This window comes from Antechinus flavipes, chromosome 4 (assembly GCF_016432865.1).
Source record: "Antechinus flavipes isolate AdamAnt ecotype Samford, QLD, Australia chromosome 4, AdamAnt_v2, whole genome shotgun sequence".
Lineage (NCBI taxonomy): Eukaryota > Metazoa > Chordata > Mammalia > Dasyuromorphia > Dasyuridae > Antechinus > Antechinus flavipes.
Genome location: NC_067401.1, coordinates 8,277,071 through 8,301,982, shown reverse-complemented (window position 1 = coordinate 8,301,982; position 24,912 = coordinate 8,277,071). Strand labels below are relative to the sequence as shown.

At 55.0% G+C, this 24,912-nt stretch overlaps 1 protein-coding gene across 7 annotated transcripts in view; it reads left to right on the top strand.

Annotated features, from left to right (window-relative positions):
* DGKD (diacylglycerol kinase delta) overlaps nt 1-24,912 on the top strand; it is a 67,637-nt gene that overhangs the window by 21,010 nt on the left and 21,715 nt on the right. For all 7 annotated transcript variants that reach the window (XM_051999289.1, XM_051999287.1, XM_051999285.1 and 4 more), the window contains exons 4-9: nt 21,463-21,567; nt 21,734-21,866; nt 22,405-22,511; nt 22,671-22,796; nt 23,741-23,843; nt 24,519-24,681. In XM_051999289.1, coding sequence (XP_051855249.1) covers nt 21,463-21,567; nt 21,734-21,866; nt 22,405-22,511; nt 22,671-22,796; nt 23,741-23,843; nt 24,519-24,681 — 737 coding nt within the window. The remainder of the gene's footprint in view (nt 1-21,462; nt 21,568-21,733; nt 21,867-22,404; nt 22,512-22,670; nt 22,797-23,740; nt 23,844-24,518; nt 24,682-24,912) is intronic.

The window sequence follows — 24,912 nt, the reverse complement described above, 5'->3', positions numbered from 1 at the left end:
TTTCCTTCCTCCTTCCCCTCCCTGAGAACCAGCCCCTGAAACCAAAGAAGAAGGGGAAAGGAAAAAATCAGCCAAACAGATCAAGCCAGAAAATCCCAGCGGCGGCCGCCGGCTCAGTGAAGAGCTGGGGGGTCTCACCCCCGGACCTCCAGGGCCAGGCCTTGCTTTGTGATCCTGAGCGGTCGCTCTTCAGGGAGTCCGTTTTTAGTGAGGTCTCCAGGATGCGTGTGGGCTTCCAGAGCATCTCGGGGGACAAAGAAAACTAAAAAAAGGAGGAAAAAACCAGTGGAATCGGTCACTGCGTTGAGGAAGTCTGGAAACGTGCCCCTGGAGGAGCCCCGCAGAGGGACAGCGGAGGCCGGAGCCGCTGGGAGCGAGCGCGCGCCCCGGGGTTGCTCCAGGAGGCAGCCAGCCCGTCACTCCCCCTCACCCGCAGCCGGGCCCTGCCCGCGCCGCTCCTGACCAGGTGTGAAACTTGGGGCCCCTGGTCCCCCCTGGCGTGGCTCTCACAGGCAGCAGGGGCTGCCACGGAGGAAGACCTCGGAATGTTCTGAAAGGAAGTCCAGCCTTCTGTGGGGTCAGACCCTCAGCCTGGAGCGGGGGGCTGCCAGTTGTTTCATTTGTGCCCGAGTCCTCAGGACCCCATTGGGTTTTCTTGACACACAGTGGGGGTCTTGCCACTTCCTCCTCGGGCTCATTTTGCAGATAAGGAAACTGAGGCACACAGAGTGATGGGGAAACATTTGATCACCTCCGCTATCGCTAGCCTGGGGTGGGGAACTTCTGCCCCTTCTCATCCACGGAGCGAGCCCCGGCAGCCCTGGGCCGTCTTCCTGGGACCCTTCCCTGGGACGTCGCACTTTCCCCTTCCTTTGGCAAAGGCCTTACCTTGGCGAGTCAGAGAAAGCCAGGGGAGGGAGGGGGGAGGCGTTCCTAAGCTTGCTGGTGTGTTTACAAAAGGGGGGGGTCGGGTTCAGAGTTGGAAGGAGCAGAAGCGGGATTTCTATCTTGAACGGCCAGAAACGGGGAGCCTGGATCCGGGCTTGGCAGGGGCTCGGGAGCGGCGGCGCCTGTGTCGGTCCTCCCTGAGCGGGGAGCCCTTCCCGGGGAGCTTCACGTTGTGAGCGCGGCCTCCCCCTCAGGGGGCTGTGAATGGCCAGTGAGAGGAGGGAAGGAGGAGCGGGGAAGGCCCGGGAAGGGCAGGGAGGCCCCCTGGCTGCCGTTCCTTGGGCGAGGGCGACCCCCACTGGAGTCAGAGCCAGTCTTTGCTGACCGGGACAGGCCCCAGACCTGGGGGACCAGGGGGCTTGGGCTCTGTCCCCGTCCTGGAGCTGGGAGCCTCGGGATTCCCACCGAGGGCCGGGCTTCTGTGGCCCTGAGGCATTCGAGGTTCGGCGGCTTTTCGGGCCTTTTTTTTTTTTTTTTAATTATTATTATTATTATTATTAGTTTATTTTATTTTACTCGGCCTTTTTTAAAAGCAGAATTCCAAGGGGTTCCCTCCGACATTCCCACCGACTCCCATCGCGCATCCACGCGCCTCTGCTCCCCGCGGAGCCTCCGGCCCGCGGCGTTTCTCACGTTCTCTCTGGACGTGTTGGGGGGCGCACGGGGCGGCGGGGCCCAGCCTGGGAGGACGTGGGAAGGAGGGTGAAGACAGCATGAGGGCAAGAGGGAGAGGAGATGGACTGGGCAGGCAGCAAGGGCAGGAGGGCATGAGTCCCTTAGTGGGCAGCAGGGCACAAGCCCCCCAGTAGGCAGAGGGGCAAGAGGGCACGAGCCCCCCGGTAGGCAGCAGGACAGAGCAGGCAGGGCTGGCGGGAGAGCCGGGACCTCTTGTTTCTCGAAGGCCGGGGACCAGCCCGGGTCCGGGCTCCTCTGGAACACTCCCTCCAAGGAGGAGCATGTGACGCTTTTGGTTGGGCTGGAGAATACAGAGGCTTTTGTTGCCTCGTCTTTGCAGGAAGCCGCCTTCAGTCCTTGAGCCTGGGGAAGGCTGGGAAGGCGTCCAGAGAGGGCGGCGAGGATGCCGGGCCCTCGGAGAGCCCCGGGGGAGGACTCGGGGAGGACTCGGGGAGGACAAAGGCTCCGATCCCCCTCCAGAGTCCGTGTCTGCCCAGCCGTGGAGCTGCAGCCTCGCGGGGGGGGGGGGCGGCCTGGAGCGCTCGGGGGTCCTGAGGACGTGAGGTAGCCCTGCTGAAGGGCCGAGCTCAGGGCCTGGCCCCGGTAGAAACACTTGCCCTTGTCCCGGCTCCTCCGAGCCCCTTTTATTGCCCCCTCCTCCCGACTTTTTATTGCCCCCTTCCCTTCCCCGCTGGAGGGGGACTTCCTGCCATTTCCCGCTGCCCGTTTATGAGAGTGGATTTTGTGCCCATGGGGAGGGGTAATTGGCCCCTTCCCTGGAGAAGCTTCTCAGAGCCTCCGGCGGCCTCTGCTGCCTTTCCTGCCTCCCAGCCTCTCCCCAGTATCTGCACAATGCGTGCTGGGTAAACACGTCCGCGGGCCAATGTACACAGCGCCTCTCAAAACAATCCCTTTCCTGCTGAGAATTCCAGGACTTTAAACCGGCCTTTTGTCGGAACTGGGGCCGTTCCCCCACACCTGGGCCGGAGGAAGGGAGGAGGGAGCGGGGGCGGGGGCCCGACCCTGTCCAGTCAGCCTCCGCGCTCTCCCCGGAGCCGGGCGCCGGCCGCTTTGGGAGAGCCATCTGGGGCCGGGGGCCGGAGGCCGGGAACCAGGGGCCGGAGGCCAGGAACCAGGGGCCGGAGGCCGTCCCCACCGGGGCACCTGTGCTAGCTGAGCCCCCTCCCCGCAAGGAGCCTCGGGCGGCAGGCTGGTTCTCGGGTACCCGCCCTTTCAGGATCTTGGCCCAGAAGCCCCCCGGGGGGTGGGGGCCCGCTGCCACGTGGGCAGAAGCCCAGCCGGACGCCTGCCTCAGGCCAGGCTGGGCCGGGACCCCCAGGGAGCCGGAGCACGACTGCGTGGACCCGAGGATCCCCTCGTCAAGGTTGGTTCTCACAAGTCTCGCCCCACAGCCCGAGGACGTTTTTCTCTTGCCTTCCTTCCTGTAAGGGCAGGGAACAGGAGGAGACGGGACGAAGGTCGGGGCTGTGAATGGGGGGTGGGGTGGGGGTGGGGGAGCGTTTTCTCATGACCTCTCCGCCTTGGGATGGCATGAATGCCCGCGTCCCAGAAGCCCCTGGGGCTCAGAACGGCAGCTGGCACCGGGCTTGTCCCAGGGCGGCCCGGCCTGCCTCCGGTCCCCGGCCCCGGACTCTCCGGACTGTAGCCGCCTCAGAGGCAGCCTTCCTTGCCAGGCCGTTCAGCCCACTCAGGACTTCTCGCACCGGAAGGACCCTCAGCTCCGTGGGCAGATCCTCCCCATTTACCAAGTGTGCCTCCTCCCCTCCCCCCCTTTCTTTCTCCCATTCGGCTGTGAGTTGTTGAGGGCTGGGACTGTCTTCACAGAGCCCAGCAAAAGGCTGAGCATACACTAAGTGCTTAATTAATGCTTACACAGTTGGTAAAAAGAGAAACAAGCATCCAACTAGGAGCCTCCAACTCCACTGTCAAGCAGCAGACGGAGTCATGTCAACAGCAGGCACTTAGTCTATGCCTACTGTATGCCCAGCCCTGGGAATTGGGATAGAGAGACAAAGATGGGAGGAGCCACTAGAGCGCATACAAGTGTGCGCCAGCCGTGCACCCACCGTGGAAGCAGGATAAGGGGAGGGACCGGAGGCCCAGACCCAGACACAGTGACCTTTGGGCAGGTGCCTCAGCCCCTTCCTGCCTCACTTTATTCATTTGTAAAGGGGGGCCAGTAGATGAGCGAGCGAGAAATGATCTTTGTGGAGTTAAGGCATTGTCCGTCACTGTTTGTTTCCCCGACAAGTGCAAGGCGCCTGTGCGAGAGGCGTTGGGGGGGGGGGGCAGAGCGCTTCCCAGGATGTGCCCGTCAGAAGGGGCCGGGGCAGGTGGGCCTGCAGCCCTGAGCCAGGGGCGCGTCTCTGCTCCTGCCGCCTCGGGCCCGGCTCCCTGCTTGGAAAGGGGAATCCCCGGGGTCCCTGCTGGCTGCGGGGCCCGGTCGCAGCGCGGTGGGGGCAGGACGTCCCCGTGGGGCATGGAGGAATGTGACCCAGCAGGAGATCGGTCGTTTTCCCAGAGCTGACGCGCGGAGCAGCGGGGCCGGGGAACATGGGAATCCCCCGAACCGCGTTTCCCAAGAGGAGCTCTGGGCCAGTGAGAGTACTTACTTCCTGACCCGCCTCATAAACCCCAGCTGCTCCGGGAGCGAAGGCCCGAGTTGGGGCATCTCAGGGCCGTTTGGGGGGCGAACCTCGTCTGTCAAACAGAAAACTGTTTAGTCCCGAGCCCAATGAGCAAGATCTCCCCTTTCCCTCGTGTTCACAGAGGTTCTTGTCTTTGGCGTAGAGTGGGGCCTTCTGGCGGGAGGGCCGTGGGCTGGGAGGGGCCGTGCCCCCCACGTTGGCGGAGCGAGCCCCGAGTCCTCCGTGGGCTCTGCTCCTCCTTCGGCCTCCTCCTGGTTTGGTCGGAGGCGCCCGGCATCCTCACCTTGCGGTTAGCCAGAGCCCCGGCCCTTCCTGTTGGCGCTGGGCACCCAGTGTTTGCCCTGCCTCTCCCCACCCGCTCTCCCCGAGACCTTCCCTGTTGGAAGGTTCTTTCCTTGAAAGAACCAGAGGCCCCTCGGGCCGGTGGGCAGGGCCGCCGGCTGCTGGGAAGGGAGGGGGACAGAGGGGGCTCTCGGGCCATAGCCGGGCACGCCCCCCCCCATGGGAACACATCCAGAGAAAGGGAAAAGTGCCTCAGCTTTGCTTTTCTCCAGCCCTTGGGGTGGGGTCAGAGGTCAGAATTTGGGGCTCATTTCAGGCCCAGACCAGCAGCCTTCCCTGCGAGGACAGAGAGAGGAGCAGGCGGGTCCGAGTGGCCCACGGAGCACTTGGGACTCGCTGGCCCTGTGTCCCTGTCCCTGCTGTCCGAGCTTGAGCCGGTAATGTCTCTCTGCCTCAGTTTCCTTCTCCCCTGACCTGGTTCCTGAGGCTTCTGGGAGCTGAGACCCAGGAAGGGGAAAGGCCTTTCCCCCGGGGCTGGGCCGCCTTCTGTGGTGAAGACTCCGGCCTGGATTGGCCATGGGACCCTGCAGCCAGGGCGGCTCCTCGGGATTTCTCGCGGGCCTTGCCCGGAGCTGGCGCGCAGCAAGCAGTCATTAAGGGAACTGACTTGCACTAGCCTGGGCTGGGGAAGACCGGGACCCTGCAGGACAGGACGGGTGGTGCTTTCAGAGGTGGACGGACAGGTGGCACAATCCGGCTTCCAGGGCCGTTCCAAGGTTTCTCTCCTTCCGGGGAATTATCTGTAGGAAAGGAGGCTGGCTGCTTTGTCTCGTTTTTTTTTTTTGTTTGTTTGTTTTTAACATAAACACCCTTTTTAGCTTTCTCTGGGCCAGGGAGTCCGAGACTTGCGTTGGGGACACACTTCTTCATAGCCCGGTGCCTCGGTTTCCCTCATTTGTTCACCAGGACTGATAAGTTCTGCTTGCGGCTTGTTCCAAGGATAAAGCATAGGTTTGGGAAGCACGGCCGCCAAGAGGGCCTTCCTGGCCCTGCAGTTCATCCTTGGTGGGGAGGGCCCCCAGACTGACGGCAGCTCCCCCCGTGGCCCAGCCTCGGCCAGTCTGACTCTGTGGGTGCCGTGCCAGCAGCTCTGCCTGCTCTTCCTGGAGAACGGGCCCGTGTCCCCACATCCCTCCACTCAGTCTCGGCAGCTTCGCTTGGGTGACGCCATCGGGCCGCCCTCGCTCTGACTCCGCTGCCTCTTCTTCCCTCCTTCATCCTTTCGTCCATGTGGGGTTTTTATCTCATTCTTACCAGGAGCCCAACAGCGTCAGGTGTCCCCGAGGCTGGGGAGAGCCGCAGAGGGGGTCTAAGGGGGCTTCTGCAGGCGGCGGTGGCAGAAGCAGGAAGCCCTGGGAGCCGCTAACTCCCCCCCAGCCTCTCGGATTCAGCCTGTCCGGGACCAGACCCCTCGTCTTTCTTCCCTTCTCCCCGGTCTCTGAGGGGGCTGCTGCCCCCATCAGGGGTTCCCTCTGGCTTCTATGGTGAAAAGCATCATGGGGCACCCTGCCCACCCATGGCCTCCCAGAAACGTGAGCGAGTTCCTATTTCGGTTCTATTTGTGCTTCTTGTTAAAGTCTTTGGTCTCATCTGAGTCACGAGCCTTCCCTGTACTTGATCACGGTCATTGAATGACACCATGCCCCCCTCCTCCCCCACCCTTGAAGGACCCACCTGACTTTGATTTCTTGGCACCAGAATTATCCATTTTATTTCCCGTGATCCTTTCTGTTTTTTCTTTGATCATAAATGCTTCCCTGACATAGATCTGACAGGTAAAATTTCCCACGCTCCCTGATTTGCTTCTGGTGTCCCCTTTTTTATTTCAATCGTGTCCCCATTTGGACTCCTGTTGGTCTGGAGCTAGTTTCTGCCGAGCTGCTTTCCCGTTTTTTAACCGTTCTCGTCAGACAGTGAGCTCTGCTTCCGAAAGCTTTGCCGGACGCTCGATTCCTGCGGTCCTTTAAGGCCGTGGTTTTTCTGTCCGATCCCTTCCTCTTCTCCGCCGCTTTCTGAGCCAGGACCAGAATGCTTTGATGATCGCTGCTCTGTGATGCGCTTTGAGGCTTTTAGGCTGTCTCCCGTCACGGTTTCCCACTGTTTCCCATGGTGTTCTGGGCCTTTCATTCTTGCAAGCAAACCGTCTTCTCTTTTATAACCCCCTCTCAGCAGCCACCTCTTTTTTGAACTCCATTCCATCCAGAGTCAGGAAAGCCCGAGTTCACATCCAGCCTCAGACACTTAGCTTTGGCCCGTCTGCCTCAGTTTCCTCACCTGGAAGATGAGACCATCTACCTCCGAGGGCCATTGTGAGGATCACTGACATCATCAGCCCTGGCTGGACCTCCAGATCACTCCCTGCCCCCACTGGGCTCCTGGCTGGCGGTCTCGGTCTTCACCCTCTGCCCCTCTCGGATTCCTGGGTTGGCCGGCCCCTTCTGGGTCCCCCCGGTGCCAGAATCCCTGGTCTGTCTGCCCAGAGCGAGCGGCCCCAGGGGGGACTTTCTGGGGGCCGTCCAGTCAGCCCAGGGGCCCTGGCCCTCCCTTCTCAGCTCAGGGCCCAACAGAGGTCTCGAGTCATGCCTTTGTCATGCTCAGAAGGCCTGCAGGGCCGAAGCAGGGGCGGGCAGCAGTCTGCCCCCCCCTCCCCCCGGGACCCCTCGGGTTCCCCTTCGCCTCATCAGCAGTGTGCTAGCCCCTCCTGCTCCCGGGGGATCTTTGCCCTCGAGGAAGCTCACCGTGCACGTGCCCCCTGGTCTCCGGGCCTGGGGGGCAGCTTCAGAGATGTGCTTCGTGGGCTTCTGCAGCACCGGAGCGGCAGGATGTGAGTAATAGGAAGTGACTGCACTTATCAGATCCCGTCCCACGCCCACTCTTAGCCACCTTCAGAAAATAGCAAACCAGGGGAGCTATATTTAGCCCAAAATCATTCTGAGCGCCTTAATCTCTTTCCCTGACTCCGTCTCTTGCTCCTGCCTCGGGCAGGGAGAGGGCCATGTGACAGTGACCTCGTTTCTTTTCTGGCGACCCCTCAGACCTACAGAACTCCGTAGGGCACTGCCGGGCTTTCCCAGCTGGGCTCGGTTCTGAGACCTTGTGGAGCGGGCGGCGGCTTCGGGGCAGAGGTGGATGGGGGAGGGAGCCATCAGGTAAGGGGGATTCTGGGCCCGAAGCCCTGTCGGCAGCCTGGGTACCAGCTGGCACCCAGAGGATTCTCCAGAGAGGCGCGTGGGGGAGGGCGAGTGCTTGGGACGCCGGTGGGGCCGGCTCCTGGGGCTGGCCCGGGGCAGACTCGTTCAGGGTAAACAGCTGCGGCGTTTCAGACTTTCCAGCTGTAGCTTCAGCCAAGCGTGGCCTCGGAGCGGTCAGATCAGTTAAGATCATTGAGGTTTTCTTTGAAGAGCTTGGGCTGTCTGCGCTTTGCCACCGGAGGAGCCCATTTCCTGCTTCCTTCACATGAATGATAGGCGAGTGTCAGATTCTGTCCCCCCCACTCAGGACGGTGGCCGGGAGGACTCCGACTCCTCGTTAGGACTTCCCTGAGGGCCCCAGGCCCATGTAACGGTGGCTGCAGGGCCCTGAGCAAGTGCCCTTTGTGGTGGGCCAGTTTCTGGCCCAGGAAGGGACCGAGACAGCCCTGGCCCCGATGCTTCCGGCGTCTGAGTCCTGGGAATCCCACGGGGACAGGGAGATGGGACAAGAGAGCTTCATGCTTGGTCTTAGGTGGCCATTCCCAAGCCCAAGAAGGCTCAGAAAGGCCATGATTCTTCAGTGGACCCGTTGGGGTGGGCAGCTAACAAGCCCCGGAAGCAGCGCTTTGGGACAGGGTCCCTTCCCAGCGGATCCTAAATTCTGCTTGTTCTGGGGGCAGGGTTCCTGGCAGCACGTGGCGGGGCCCAGGGTGGGCCGGCCCAACAGGCAGGGCATTTAGGCCTGGGAGCAGGGGAGACCTCCCTCTGGAAGCCCTTAGGTGCGAGCCAGCACCCTGCTTCCTAGCCAATCTCCCAAGCCAGCTCGTGAGGGCGCTGACACAAATGATCAAAGGCCAGGCAGGAACGTCTCAATAGGGGATGGGGTCCCCGGCCCCTCCTCCCCCCTCTCTCTGGGGAGTTGGGAAAGCTGAATTTGGGGGCTTGCTCCGCCACTCAGTCTGGCTGACCTTGTACCCTGCTGGGCCTTTGCTTCCTGGGTGCCCCCTTCCTACCTGCTCTCCTTGTATTCTTACAATGGAGAACTCTTAAGTCATTCTTCAATCGTGTCCGACTTTGGGGGCCCACTGGAGAATTTGTTTAGCCAAGATCTCGGAGTGCTGCCCATTTTACAGATGAGGACACCTGCTCAGCTAGTATCAGAGGCCAGATTTGAATTCGGGTCTTCCTGACTCCAGGCCTGCTGCTCCATCCACCAGGCCATGTGGCTGCTTTCTGTAGCTGAAGGAAATGCTCATTTCAGTCAGAGCCTGGTAAAAATAGAGGCAGGAAGTTTTTTCCATGGACACAGCTTGAGGTCTAGTCTAGGCCCCCTCCAGGGCCTCCCATCTGCCCTCTGCCCTCCCACAGTAGAAGTCGCCGCTCGAAGCGTCTGTTGGGCACCTACCATGTGTGCTGAGCCCTGTGGACTCTGAGTAGGGAAATGGGATGGACGCCCAAAGCACAAATGCATAGTGACACACAGCAGATTCACCAGAGGGAGGGAAAGCGGTTCGCTGAGCAAACCACCAGGGGAGTCTTGGTTGTTCCTTTCTGGTTCCCAGAACCTCTTAAAAAAAGATCCCCGTCCGGGCATCCAGCCAAGGGCCATTTGCCGGAGCTGCCCTCATGACTCTTCCTTTGGATCAGCCCTTTCCCCTTTCTTTTAAAAAAATATTATTGGTGCTACTTTATATATCTCATAAATATTTACCCTTTTTAAAATAATGTTTTTTTAGCATTTAAGAACTTTTGAGTTCCACATTTTCTCCCTTTTCCTTCCCAAGAGGGTTAGCGATATAGGTTATGCGTGTTCAGTTTTACAAAGCATATGCCAAATATTGTTTGTCCATTCTGGGAGCGCACCATACTAGTCATGTTGTAAGAGACACAGACTCATTGGAAAATTTAAAACATTTTCAGAAAGTGAAAAAAAGTTTGCTCCAGCTTACATTCAGACTCCATGGGTTCTTTCTCTGGAGGGGAGAGCATCTTTCCTCTCGAGTCCTCTGGGATGTCCTGGATCATGATATTGCTAAGAATAGCTAAATCGTTCGCTCTCGATCATCCTATCTCCTAGTTCTTCACTTCACTTCACTTTCCATCAGTTCACGCAAGTCTTTCTGAGTTTTTCTGCTCATCATTTCTTATAGCACAGTAATATCCCACTGCAGTCATATAGCCCATGTTCAGCTATTCCCCAATCGATGGGCATCCCCTCAGTTTCCAATATTTTGCCACTACAAAGAGAAGTGCTAAAATACTTTTGTACAAATAGGTCCTTTCCCACCCTCATCCCTTTTAATGTCTTTGTGTTTCGGTCCCATCAGAGGTATTATCGGATCAAAGGGTACTTGCAGTTTTATAGTCCTTTGGGCCTATATTGGTTCACAGTTCCACCAGCAGTACATGTGATCCAGTGTTTTCTCATCCCCTTCAACATTTATTATATTCCTTTTCTGTCATATAAGCCAACCCGGTAGTGTGAGGTGGTATCTCAGAGTTCTTTTAATTTGTATTTCTCTTATCGATAGTGAGTTAGAACATTTTTTCATGACTATAGATAGCTTTGATATCATCTTCTGAAAACCGCTGTTCAGATCCTTTGACTTTATCAATTAGGAATGACTTACGTTCTTATAAATTCAACTCAGTTCTCTGTGTATTGGAGAAAGGAGATCTTTATCAAAGAAACTTGCTATAAAAAAGGATTTTGCATCTTTTTCTTTTCCTTTTAATCTTGGTTGCATTATTTTTGTTTGTATAAAACCTTTTAAATTTAATAAAATGGAAGTTATCTGTTTTATATCTCATCACGCTACCTCTTATTTTGTCATATGTTCCTCATTTCTCCATAGATCTGGCAAGTAAGCTATTCTTTGCTCATCTAATTTGCTTATGGTATTACCCTTTATGTCTAAATCTTGTACCTATTTTTACCTTATTTTGGTGTAAGGTATGAGAGATGTTGGTTTATACCTAGTTCATACCCTACTGTTTTTCAGTTTTTCCATAAGTTTTTGTCCCAAAAGTTTAGATTCTGGGGTTTATCAAACACTACGTTATTATGGTCATTTACTATTATGACTTGTGTACTTAATCTATACCACTGAATTACAACTCTGTTTCTTAGTACCATATGGTTTTCAGCATTACCACTTTATGATAGAGTTTGAGATCTGATACCATTAGGCCACTTTCCTTCAAATTTTTTCCCCATTAATTCCCTTGATATTCTTGGCCTTTTGTTCTTCCAATTAAATTTTGTAATTATTTTTTCTAGCTCTGTAAAATAATTTTTGGTAGTTTGGTTGGTATGGTACTGAATGAGTGCACCGATTTAGAATCGCCATCTTTATTATTGTCGATAGTTTTTCAGTTGTTTAGATCTGGCTTTATTTGTGTGAAAAGTATTTTGTAATTATTTTCATAGAGTTGCTGGGTTTGTCTTGGCAGGTAGATTCTTAGGTATGTTATATTGTGGACCGTTATTTTAAGTGGAATTTCATTTTTTATCTCGTTGCTGGACTTTATTGGTAATATTTAGAAATGCTAATGATATGGGTGGCTTTATTTTTTATTCTGCCATTTTGTTAATTATTTCAACTAATTTTTAGTTTATTTTTTAAGATTCTCAAAGTACACTATCATATCATCGGCAAAGAGTGATAGTTTTGTTTCCTTGTTGCCTAATTCCTTCAGTTTCTTTTTCTTTTTTTATTGTTATAACTTGCATTTCTAATAGAACATTGAATGATAGTGGTGATAATGGGCATCCTTGCTTCACCCCTGATCTTATTGGAAAGGTTTTTAGCTTAGTCCTATTATAAATAGTGCATAAAGTACGATGATTTTTAGGTCAGGGGTGGGGAATCTTTTTTTTTTTTCTCCAAGGCCCATTTGGATATTTATAATGTCGTTTGTGGGCCATACAAAATCATTAACTTATAGAATTCAAGCAGTGGCAGGTTGTAGTACCTTTCAGCTTTTAGCTCATCATTACCTGCAATTGAATATGCAGTTTCATAGGCCTTATATGGCCAAAGATTCCCTATCCTTATTTTAGATTGATGCTACTTCAAATTGAAAAGAAAAAAGGTTTTATGTTCTCTAATGTTTTTAATAATAATGAGCGTTGTGTTTTGTCAAACCATTTTTATGTCATAAAAGGAATTTGGTAGGACTCCTTTGCCTGTTTTTCCAAATGGTTTATATGATATTGGGATGAATTGTTCTTTAAATGTTTAGTAGAATTCACCATGTGAATTTGGCCCTGAGCATTTTTTCTTAGAAAATTCATTGATGGCTTGTTTGATTTCTTTTCCTAAAATGGAAGTTATTTAAATATTATGAATTAATATTAATATTGTTTCCTCATCTCATCTGTTAGTCTGGGAAATTTATATTTTTGTAAATATCCATCCATTTCATTTAGATTGGCAGAGTTGTTGACATACAGTTGGGCAAAGTAGCTCATTATTGCTTTGAATTTCTTCATTGGTGGTAAATTCACCCTTTTCATTTTCAATTTCCATTTCATTGTTGATGCTGGTAATTTGTTTTTTCTTTTTTAAAAAAATAAATTAACCAATGGTTTATCTATTTTACTTTTTTCTTTCATAAAAATCAATTTTTAGTTTTACTTATTAGTTGAATGGTTTTCTTACTTTTAATTTTATTAGTCTCCCCTTTGATTTTCAGGATTTCCCATTTGTTGCTTAATTGGGGGTTTTTAATTTGTTCTTTCCCCAGTTTTTTTCTCATTGCATGTCCAATTCATCGAGGTGTTTTCTCTTTTTTTATTGCTGCACACTTTTAGAGATAGAAAATTTCCCATCAGTACTAATTTGGCTGTACCCTATAGATTTGGGTATATTGTCTGATTGTCATTTTCTTTAATAAAATTATTGATTGTTTTTATAACTTGTTCTATAATTGATTTCTAATTAATTTTCATCTATCTTTAAATGAATTTTTTTGCATCATAATCTGAAAAGGATACATTTAATATTTTCGATTTGATTGTGAGGTTTTTATGCACTGATACATTGTCATTTTTGTGTAGATACAATGCATTGCTAAGAAAAAGATAGATTCCTGTCCACCCCCATTCACTTTTCTAAGAGGTCTGCCCTATCTAACTTTACTAAAATTCTATTTGTCTCTTCAATTCCTTGCTTATTTTGTGTTCGACTTTCCTCTCAGAAAGAGATAAATCTAAGTTCCCACTAGTACAGTTTCATTGTCCTGTAACTCAACTATTTTTCTTCTTTAGAAATTTTGATGTTATGCCATTTGGTGCATATATATTTATTATTGATATTACTTCATTGTCTGTGGTAACTTATCTCTTAGACTTATTTTGGGGGGCAGCTAGGTGACGCAGTGGATAGAGCACCAGGACCTGTGTTCAAAATGTGATCTCAGACACTTAACACTTTCCAGCTGTGTGACCCTGGGCAAGTCACTTAACCCAATTGCCTCAAGGAAAAAATATTTTTGCTTTTGCTTTGTCTGAGATGAAGAATGCTATCTCTGATTTTTTTTTTTTTACTTCAACTGAAGCATTACTATATCCTGCCTTTACTCTCGGTGTGTCTCTCTGCTTCAAATGTATTTCTTATTGCAAGCAATATATTCTATAATATATATATCCACCATCTGCTTCTGTTTTATGGAAGAGTTCGTCCCATTCATATTCACAGTTAAGATTACTGTGGATTTCCCTCCCTGTTTTTGCTTCTCTTTATTGATGGTTTTCTCTGTCTTTCTCGGTCTCTCTCCATGTCTCTTTCTCTCTCTCTCTCCCTTCTCCACTGGATCCCCTCCATTTTTGCTTCTTTCCCCTCCTTCTTCCACATATGACAAGATTTCTCTACCCAACTGGATGTGTGGGTTATTCCCCCTTTGAATCAAATTCATTGAGAATAAGGTTCAAGCCTTGCTAAGCCCTCTCCCTTACTTCCCTCCCCTGTAATAGATCTTCCATCTCTCCTCACGCACAATAATTTACTCCCTTCTGCCTCTCTCTTCTCCCAGGGCAACCTTTTTTCTTGCCTCTTTTTATATTATCACATTAAATTCAACCTAGCCCCTTACCCTCTCTAGATGTATACTCCTAAATCCCCTTGATAGCAGTATAGTTTTTTTTAAATAACTTTTTATTGACAGAATCCATGCCAGGGTAATTTTTTACAGCATTATCCCTTGCACTCACTTCTGTTCCGATTTTTCCCCTCCCTCCCTCCACCCCTTCCCCCAGATGGCAAACAGTCCTTTACATGTTGAATAGATTGCAGTATATCCTAGATACAATATATGTGTGCAGAACTGAACAGTTCTCTTGTTGCACAGGGAGAATTGGATTCAGAAGGTATAAATAATCCGGGAAGAAAAACAAAAATGCAAGCAGTTTATATTCATTTCCCAGTGTTCTTTCTTTGGGTATAGCTGCTTCTGTCCATCTTTGATTCATTGAAACTGAATTAGCTCTCTTTATCGAAGAAATCCACTTCCATCAGAATACATCCTCATACAGTATCGTTGTTGAGGTATATAATGATCTCCTGGTTCTGCTCATTTCACTCAGCATCAGGTCGTGTAAATCTCTCCAGTCCTCTCTGTATTCATCCTGCTGGTCAATTCTTACAGAACAATCATATTCCATAACGTTCTTTTTTTTTTTTTTTTTAATTTTTTATTTAATAATTACATTATATTGACACTCGTTTCTGTTCCGATTTTTTTCCCCTCCCTCCCTCCACCCCCTCCCCTAGATGGCAAGCAGTCCTTTATATGTTGGATATGTTGCAGTATATCCTAGATACAATATATGTTTGCAGAACCGAACAGTTCTCTTGTTGCGTAGGGAGAATTGGATTCAGAAGGTATAAATAATCCGGGAAGAAAAACAAAAATGCAGATAGTTTACATTCGTTTCCCAGTGTTCTTTCTTTGGGTGTAGCTGCTTTTGTCCGTCATTTATCAATTGAAACTCAGGTCTCTTTGTCAAAGAAATCCACTTCCATCAAAATATGTCCTCATACAACATCGTTGTCGAAGTGTATAATGATCTCCTGGTTCTGCTCATTTCACTTAGCATCAGTTCATGTAAGTCTCGCCAGTCCTCTCTGTATTCATCCTGCTGGTCATTTCTTACAGAACAATAATATTCCATAACATTCATATACCACAATTTACCCAGCCATTCTCCAATTGATGGGCATCCATTCATTTTCCAGTTTCTAGCCACTACAAACAGGGCTGCTACAAACATTTTGGCACATACAGGTCCCTTTCCCTTCTTTAGTATTTCTTTGGGATATAAGCCCAATAGAAACACTGCTGGATCAGAGGGTATGCACAATTTGATAATTTTTTGGGCATAATTCCAGATTGCTCTCCAGAATGGTTGGATTCGTTCACAACTCCACCAACAATGCATTAGTGTCCCAGTTTTCCCGCATCCCCTCCAACATTCATCATTATTTTTTCCTGTCATCTTAGCCAATCTGACAGGTGTGTAGTGGTATCTCAGAGTTGGCTTAATTTGCATTTCTCTGATCAATAATGATTTGGAACACTCTTTCATATGAGTGGTAATAGTTTCAATCTCATCCTCTGAAAATTGTCTGTTCATATCCTTTGACCATTTATCAATTGGAGATTCCATAACGTTCATATACCACAATTTACCCAGCCATTCTCCAATGGATGGGTATCCATTCATTTCCCAGCTTCTGGCCACTACAAACAGGGCCGCCACAAACATTTTGGCACATACAGGTCCCTTTCCCTTCTTTAGTATCTCTTTGGGGTATAAGCCCAGTAGAAACACTGCTGGATCAAAGGGGATGCACAGTTTGATAACTTTTTGAGCATAGTTCCAAATCAATAGCAATATAATTATTAAGAGTTACAAGTACCATCTTTCCTTGCAGGAGTGTAAGCAGTTTCACCTTATTAAATAAATAACATATATTTTCTCTTTCCTCTTTACCTTTTATGCTTCTCTTGAGTCTTGCATTTGAAAATTGAATTTTCTATTTAGCTCTGGGCTTTTCATCAATTATGCTTAAAAGTCTTGTGTCTAAAAGGTTATGCTCAGTTTTGCTGCGTGGGATTGTTCCAGGCTCCTTTGCTTTCCACAGTGTTATATTCCAAGTCACCTGATCTTTTAATGTAGAAGCTACTAAATCCTGTATAATCCCGACTTTGGTTCCTCAAGATTTGAATCATTTCTTTCTGACCATTTACAATATTTTCTTTTTTATTCTGGAATTTGGCTAAAATATTCCTGGGAATGTTCATTTTCTGATGTCTTTCAGGAGGGGCTGGGTAGCTTCTTTCAGTTACTATTTTGCCTTCTGTTCCTAGGTATCAGAGAAGTTTTCCTTGATAATTCTTTGAAAAATGTTATCTAGGCTTCCAGGTGATCTATAATTCTAAAGTTATCTTTCCTGGGTTTGTTTTCCATATCAGTTGTTTTTCCAATGTCAAATTTCATATTTTCTTCTATTTTTTTTTATTCTTTTGACTTTCTGATTCCTCATTAGTTTTCACTTGCCCAGTTCTAATTTCTAAGGAATCATTTTCCTCAGTGAGCTTTTTGTACCTCCTTTTCCATTTGGCCAATTCTACTTTTATGGGGCTGTTTTCTTCAATGATTTTTGTGCATTTTTTTTTTTTTTTTGTGCTTCCTTTACCAAGCTATTGATTCTTTTTTCATGATTCTTTTGCATAACTCTCATTTAATTTCCTGGTTTTTCTTCTGTCTCTTATTTGATTTTTAAAGTCCTTTTTGAGCTCTTCTAAGGATTTATTTGGACCTGAGACCAATTCGTGTTTTTCTTTGAGTCACTGCTTTCCTCCTTTGAGCTGGTGTTTTGATCTTCCCTGTAGCCATAGGAACTTTCTGTGATTGGGGCTCTGGGTTTGTTTTGGGTTTTGTTTGTTTTCCATCCTATTTCATAACTTTTCAAGTTGGGCTCTGCTTCTTTTTTTTTTTTTTTTTTTTTTTTTTTTTACATTATCTATTTTATTGCATTTTAATTTATTTTGTTAAATTTCCCAATTACATTTTAACCTCATCCCCTCCTTCCTGAAGAGTTAGAGCTTGAGTTTGATAGTTCTTCTCTAGACTCATAAAGTTGAAACAATCATCTTACATAAGCAAAACATTCAGATATTGACCTTCTCTCTTTGGGCTGTGCCCTCTTCCCTCCCAGCGGGCCCCATCTCTCGTCAGGAGTGTCAGCTGGGCAGCAGCTTGTGAGGCTGCGGGGGGCGAGGGTGGGGCGGGGGCCCCCGAGAAGACAGTGAGTCCAAGAGCTCGAATGTGACCCCGGGCAAGTCCCTCTCCTGGCGGCCTCTTGGACTTCTTCTTCCCTTTTCTTGCACCTGTCCCATTTGGCCAGGCTGGAGCCAGGAGAGCTGACATAGAGAAACCAGGGCCAGCGCCCCTTCTGCCAGCTGGGATCGCAAAGGAAGGGGGAGGGATGGCGTAGGCACGGCGCCATGGCCTGGCACTGGGAGGCCGGGGCATCCCAGGGTTCTCAGCCTGCCAGAGCTGGGCCGGGCACAGGGACTTCTGTCAGTGGTCTTCGGGAGGCGAAGGCGGAAGATCACCAAGGGGTCACAGACAGACAGTCGCCTCGGGGAGGTTGGCGCACATGGTGCATGGACATGTGTGTGTGAGTGAGTGTGAGCGAGTGTGAGCGAGTGTGAGTTCCCTCTTTGAAACCGTTCCCATGAAAATGGGGCTCAAGCATTGCTCGCCCCCCAAAGAAGACCACCCTCTGTGCTTTGCAGACGCAGGCCGTCCTGTTCCTTACTAGAGTTCTATTTTTCTTTTTCTCCTCAGAATTTGGGAACAAGTGGGAGGGGAGGGGCTCGGGAGCGGGAGGGCAGCCACGATTGTTGTACTGGAGGAAGAGGTGGAGGCGAAGGAAGAAGGCTCCTCATTTATATGGCACCGACTGTATGCCAGGCCTTTAACTTTACAAATCTGATTTCACTGGATCCTCACAACAGCCTTGGGGGCTCTTATTATCCCCATTGGATTGTTGAGGAAACTGAGGCTGACCAGCAGCGGGCCTCGCGCGGGGCCCGGCGCTCTCCGCGCTGTCGGCAGGAGCCACGGAGGCTTCGTTGTGATGCTTGCCTTGACCGTGCGCCCCCAGGGCTCCCTGTGTTCGGGCTCTGGCCTCCTCTCGCTCGGCCGCCTGCTTGGGTTCTGCTCGTTTTCCTTCCTGTTGACGTCATTTTGGCGATCGTGGTGTCCGGCTTCTGCTGACTCTGCACCTGGCTCCTCCAGGGACTTCTCTAGAGGCTTCTCTAGGGCGTTCTCTGGGGGCTTCTTCGGGGTCTTTTCTGGGGGCTCCTTCAGGGGCTTCTCCAGGGGTTTCTCTGGGGGCTCTTCCAGGGGCTCAGGAATGGCCCTCGGCCCCCCAGGGACAGTTGACTTGAGCCTCTCGTGTGCGCCTCCCGGGGAGGCCGCCTATGGCCGTGCTCCAGATTGGGCGGGAAAGGGGGCTTTGGGGGCGGCTCCCACGTTCCCTTGGAGACGGCCAGTGGTCAGCCTCCCCCGGCAGGTGGACGGTCGCTTCCTGACGGGCCGGTGTCTGCGTCCTCTGCTGTGGGCCTGGTCCTGACCGGCTCTTGGCCGAAGGATGTAAACAGGATGCTGAATGTTTAAACTCGGATTTAATTGTGGGAAAACGGAACCAACGGTGGCAGGCCCGGCCAGGTGGGGGGGGAAGGGGGGATGCAGGAGGGCCTGCTCCCACCCAAGCCTTGTGGAGGGACACGAGCTGCTGGCGGCCCCGGGAGTCCAGGGCCTCTGTTAGAGGATGAGCAGCTTTGGCTCCTTAGCCAGAGAGGACGTCCGAGAATGGGCCCGGGAATAACGGGCCTGGGACTAACGGGCCTGGGAATAGTGGGCCTGGGATTGGTGTCCTCCGCTTGCAGCTTCCGCGCCTGGCCTCCTCTGCCAGCTCGTGCCCACACTCTGGGAGCAGCCTCTGAACACCCAGCCTGGTCCTCCCCCGCTTTTACTTGCTGACCTCCCAGCTCCCATGAGGGCCCAGATTTGGCCTTTGGGCCGAACGCCAGCTGCCTGGACGCTCCCAGAGGCTGCCCTGGCCGGGAGCCCTTTCCCAGGTGTGCTGCCCCGGCTCCGTCCTTTATAAATGGGGGTGGGGTGAGGGAGGCCCCGGAATCTCTTCTCTCCTCCGTGTGCGATCCGCGCCCCCAAAGTCCAGCTCTCACCTGGTGCCCCCCGCCACTGGTGTAGTGGACCTGGAAGTTTCCCCGTTTGGCGTTTTGAGCTTTCGGCCCCTTGTGGCCTCCAGTCCGTCTCTCACCTCTGCCCTGGCCTGGGTCCCCAAGTGGGCAGTGCCCCCCTTCCTCCTTTTGGACTCCCTGGCTTCCTTTCTGCATGAGTCTGCTCTGGGGCTGCCTCTCGCAGGGTCCGCTGTGGGGGAGGGGCCTGAGCACGCTCTTCCCCAGTGAGGTGGAACCAGAGAGGCCCCTCGAGGCAGGTCCAAGCCCGTGCCGGGTGCAGCTGGACGGGCAGAGAAGGCCACGGAGTAGAAATGAAAAGCTGGGGACTCTGGAGCCGTAATCAGACCCTGCTGTGGGGGTGAGGCGGGAGGAACACTGATGTGCCCACAATCCAGTTCCAGCTTGGGGGGAGGGGAAGGACGCCGTGCCTGCAGCCCCTGGGAGGGGCGGCCCGGCGGATGGCTTGGTGCCCGCCGTGCCCAGCGTGGCTTTTCAGCAGAGCTTTCTCTTTTACACTCATGAGTTGCAGGAGGCAGCCGCACACGGGCCCTTGCCCACCAACTTTCCCGGCGATCCAGGGGTGGGCATCCAGGATGGGCCCCCCCTTATTTTTATTGATCAGTATTATTTCCTACAGCCTGCGATTCTGTAGGTTCCGGTTCTTTGGAGGCCCGACCCAGCCCTGGCCCTCTCTCTGCTTGGCCCACAAACGCTCTCTCCCAGCCCGGGCCCGGGCCCCCAAGCCAGGGAGAGCTCCCTGCTGGGAGCGGCATCCCGGGCATGGGCTCCGCCCTCGAGTGCCCGGCTCGGATACCCCCTTCCATGGGAAGCCCCCAGGCTCCTGAGCCAACGACTCACTGACCCTGACTCCCACCCCCTCCCCCAGAGTGCCACAGTGCACGGAGCATCAGCCCAGATCCAGCCTCAGACCCCCAGCAGCTGCCTCAGTTCCTTCATCTGTAAAATGGGGACAGTGATGGCCCCTCCCTCCCAAGGTAGCTGTGAGGCTGTTTGTGAAGTGCTTGGCATAGAGCCTGGCACGAGGCTCCCGCCTCGGCTCCCCTCCCATTGTCTCTGGTGCCATGGCACAGGGGTGTCCAGGCCCCCAGAGCTCCGGGCGTCCCCACGGTGAGACCTGGCGGGCACCGCAGGCTCCTGGCATCCAGACACTGGGCAGCCAGAAAAGCTCGAAACCACCCCAGCGTGGAAGCTGGGCAGGGGAGCCGGGCTGAGCCTTCGGTGCCCAGAGCCCGCAGGGCCCTGGCTCGGGGACGGGCCAGGGGTGGAGAAGGGGGCGCTGAACGGGGAAAGGCTGCCTGCTTTGGGCAGGTTTGGTCGAGAAGTCGGTGGTGAAGGCAGAAAGCAGGAAACCTCGTGTTTCTTTGCCAGTCGGCGATAAACAGGAAAAGGAAGGAGCTCGCGGGGAAGATGGCACGCGACTAGGTCCCTGTTCGCGGCCAGCTCAGGGGCTTCACGGGGGAAGGGGGGGCAGGACTGCGTGGTTTGGAGCCCACGGACCCCGTGGGGCGGAACAGACCGCCAGAAGTTGCTCTGCTCATTGGAAGTTTCAGGGGGTTGGGTGGTTTTCCCCCTTCACAGGTCGGGGGCGGGGCAGATGGTGGGGGGAGGGGCAGGAGCATTGCTTTGGCCCACCAATTTCCCTGCAAATGCCCCCCTCCCCCCGTGGGTCTGCACATGGAACCCGAGGAGCAAGGGAGCCTCCGAGTGACCCTGAGGGACCATTTGTCCAGCTGGGGAGACGGAGCTCTGGCCCGGCCACTCGGCTCCTGAGCCTCTGTCCACCTCAGAGCCACCCCCCCACTTGCCAGGAGCGTCCGATGAGGTCACGGTGGCTGCGCGCACAGTAGGACTTGAAAGGAGCGGGTGTTGGCCTGGGAGTCTGACACCTCCCCTCCCCCCCTCCGGCCCAGTTTCCTTTTATATAAAAGAAGGGGCTGGGGGAGGGGGGTCCTTGAGGACTTGTGGCCAGAACCAAGAGCGCGTTGGGGCCTGGGGGCTGGCCCAATGAGGGACTCCAAGGCCGGGGCAGCGATGGCGCGAGCGTCCCGAGGGGCGGAGGCGGGGAGGCCCCGCCCCTTTCTGAGTAGAACTTGCGTGTTGGGGCCTCTCCGGGGCGCGGGAGGGTCCGCCCCCTCCTCCAGCCCCCCCTTACAGAGCACACAGTAGGTGCTCAGGAAGTGCTCCTTAACTATGTGGCTGCCAGAGCCTGCAAGAGAGCATCTTTCCTGGGGAAAAGCTTCCAGGTACTGAAGCTCGAGGTCCAGGTCGCCGCGCCCCCTGCCCCAGCGCTCGGTCCGGTGCTGACCGGACCCCTCTCTCCCCGCCCCCCCCCCCAGGTGATCACTCCGTGCCGCAAGCTCATCCTGTGCGCCGACAACAGGAAGGAGATGGAGGACTGGATTGCCGCCCTGAAGACCGTGCAGAACCCAGAGCACTTTGAGGTGGGAACCTCCGACCTGGCTCTGAAGGGGGCGGGGCTTCCTCGAGAGGGCGGGGAGGAGGAGGGGCCCCTCCTTGGCCCCGCCCCAGGAGCTCCTCCTCCCCCCAGGGGCTCCTCCTCCCCCAGCCCCCACCGCTCCCCAGTGACCACCTTCCTCTCCCCTGCAGTCCACCCAGTACAGCATGGACCACTTCTCGGGCATGCACAACTGGTACGCCTGCTCCCACGCCAGGCCCACCTACTGCAACGTGTGCCGGGAGGCGCTGTCGGGGGTCACGTCCCACGGGCTCTCGTGTGAAGGTGCGGCCCCAGGGGGCGCCCCGTGAGAGGGCGGGGCCGGGGAGGCTCCCCGTGAAGAGGGCGCGGCCAGGGTGGGGCCAAGGAAAGGAAGGGGCGGGGCTCCCTGAGGAGAGGGAGGGGCCGGGGGAGGGCCGCATCAGGGTCTCCCCGTGCCCCCAGCAGCCCTGGGAGGGAGGACCAACCCTTCCCCTCAGGCCCCTTAGGCTAAGAGAGGGCCGGGTTGGCCTAGGACACCGCCCTCCACCTCAGTGCCGGGCAGCCCTGCCCCCCACACACTTGGCTGCCCCCTAAAGGGCGGCGCAGTCGTCTTGCTCAGAGAGAAGGGCGGAGGTCAGACAGTGCAGGGCACCCAGAGTGGGCCAAGGCCTCCCCCAGCCCTCAGACACCCCCACCCCCGCCTGTTCCTGGCACAGGAGCCTCGGACCCCTCCCCGGCCTGGGGCTGGCCCTTCCTCCCTCCCCAAGCAGAGCCCCCGCCAGGTGGCGCCCCCGGCCCCGCTCACGCCCCCTCTGACTTCTCCCCCGCCCCCTCCCCGCAGTGTGCAAGTTCAAAGCCCACAAGCGCTGCGCCGTTCGGGCCACCAACAACTGCAAGTGGACGACCCTGGCTTCTATCGGGAAGGACATCCGGGAGGACGAGGACGGGGTAGGAGCCCGGGCGGGGGGAGGGGGAGGGGAAGGGGAGGGGGGTGCGCGTGCTGGGGCCCTCGAGGCCCCGGGGGTCCCGCGGCCCCTCTCCGAGGGGAGGCCGGGCTCCGGCCGCTGGGGCCCCAGGGCAGCCCCCTGTGCCTCCGCTTGCTCGCAGATCTCCATGCCCCACCAGTGGCTGGAAGGGAACCTCCCGGTGAGCGCCAAGTGCACGGTGTGCGAGAAGACGTGCGGCAGCGTGCTGCGGCTGCAGGACTGGCGCTGCCTCTGGTGCAAGGCCATGGTGAGCCGGGCGGGGGCGGGGCATGGGCGGGGGCGGGGCGGGGGCGGGGGCGGGGCCGGGAGGAGTGCTCCCCCCCATCTGCTGCTGAGAGCGCCAGTCACAGGCCCTTGTGACCCTCCCCCCTCGGTGCTCCCCGTCCCCGAGGCCTTTCCCTCTCCCAGGGACACGATGGCCGCCCGGCTCCGGGTGCCTGAGCCCGCCTCTTCACTCCTGCCTGCCTCAGTTTCCTCACCTGTAAACCGGCGGGTCAGGTGAGGTGGGCGTTGGAACAGACGCTGCCAGTGCGCAGCAGGCCCCGGAGCAGTGGTTGTCCCGTCCTCCTCCCCCTTGGCTCTGACTGCCGAGCTCTGCTCCCGGAGGGATGTTAACGTGGCGGTCGCCGAAAGGGGTCTCGGGATTCACCTCGTATCTTACCGATGGGGAAACTGAGGCAGGAGCACTGGAGGGAAGCTGGGGGCCGGTGGCTCTGACCTTGGGGACTCCCGGGGCGCCTCGTGTCTGCCCTGGCCCGGGACCGGCAGCGTGGCCCGGGGGCTGCCCCCGAGTGAGCCCCCGGTGGTCCTGGGAAGCGGGCAGGCCTCAAGTCAGGGACCTCCCAGAAGGACAAAGGGAGAGGTCGCGGACCTTTGGGGAGCGCCCTGGGGGGCACGGAGGGAGGCGGGCGCCGCCAGGAAGGGCCTGGAGGAAGCGGGGGGGCCACGGGGCAGACGCTCATCGGCCGTGTGACCCAGGCTGCCTCTGTGCTCCCGAGATGGGGGTAATGGTGGCACCTGGGCCGTGGGGAGGCCCAGAGGGGCTGAAAAGCCTTAAGGTGCCACCTACGTGCCAGCTGTTGTTGGCAACAGAGGAAGGGGCGCGGGGGGGGGACATGGCGAGACTTAGGCAATCCCCCCCCCCAGTGCAGAGGGGGAAGGGGCAGCCGGTCACCGACGCTGTCGTTTCAGGTCCACACGTCATGCAAGGACTCGCTCCTGGCCAAGTGCCCCCTGGGCCTGTGCAAGGTGTCCGTCATCCCCCCGACCGCCCTGAACAGCATCGACTCGGACGGTGGGTGCCGCGGCCCCGCCCCTTCCCGCTGCCCGGGTGGGCCCCAGGGGGCGGGGGAGGAGACCCAGAGACCCCCGGTGCCGCCCTGGGCCACGGCCAGCGACAGCACCTCCGCCTCTGGGGGCCCCACGGGAGGCTCCCCGGCCACAGGGCCTGGGACCGGGGCCCGTTCGGTTGTGAGTTAGGGGGAGGCTGAGAGGAGGCCGTGAGCATTCAAAGCAGGGGCCCAGAGCCTCCGAGGGCGGGCGGGGGGAGAGAAGGGGCCGGGGGCGCCAGCCCCAGAGAGACCCCCGTCCAGGGGAGAATCCGGCCCACAACTGAGACTGTTGGGAAAGCGGGAAAAGGCACTTGGGCAGAAACAGGGCGTGGGGCAGCACCCAGACGGAAGTGTCGGGGGTGGGGGGCGTCAGAAGTGGGCCTGGCAGGTCTGGGAGCAAGGGGGAGGGAGGAGACCCCCAGAGGGAGGGGCAGCCCCCTCCTCCCAGCTTGGCACAAATGACACAGGGCAGCTAAAATTAGGGCAAAGCAGGAAGAGGGGGCGGGGTCTTTGCGGATCCTAGCTGAGTTTGGAGGGGCGCGACTGGCCACGTGGGCCCCAGAGCCCCTCCCCGAGACCCGGCCAGCCCAGAGGTGCCCCCGCCCCGGGGCTCTGACCGGTTCTCTTCTTTGCCCCAGGGTTCTGGAAAGCCACGTGCCCCCCGTCCTGCACCAGCCCCCTGCTGGTCTTTGTCAACTCCAAGAGCGGAGACAACCAGGGCGTGAAGTTCCTGCGCAGATTCAAGCAGCTGCTGAACCCGGCCCAGGTCTTCGACCTCATGAACGGAGGACCCCACCTGGGGTAGGGGCGGAACGGGGGGCGAGGGCGCGGCTCCCCCCATCCTCCTCGCTCCTCCCTTCTTTCTCTCCCCCCTTGTCCCTTTCTCTCGTTCCCTCCTTTCTTTCCTCCCCTTTGTCTTCCCCCTCCCTCCTGCCCCTCACAGGGAGGGTCTCAGTTGTTCTTGTTTGCCCAAGGACACAGATGTGGAAAGGGGCAGGGGGAGCTCTGAGTCCGGAGCCCGTCCTGCTCATC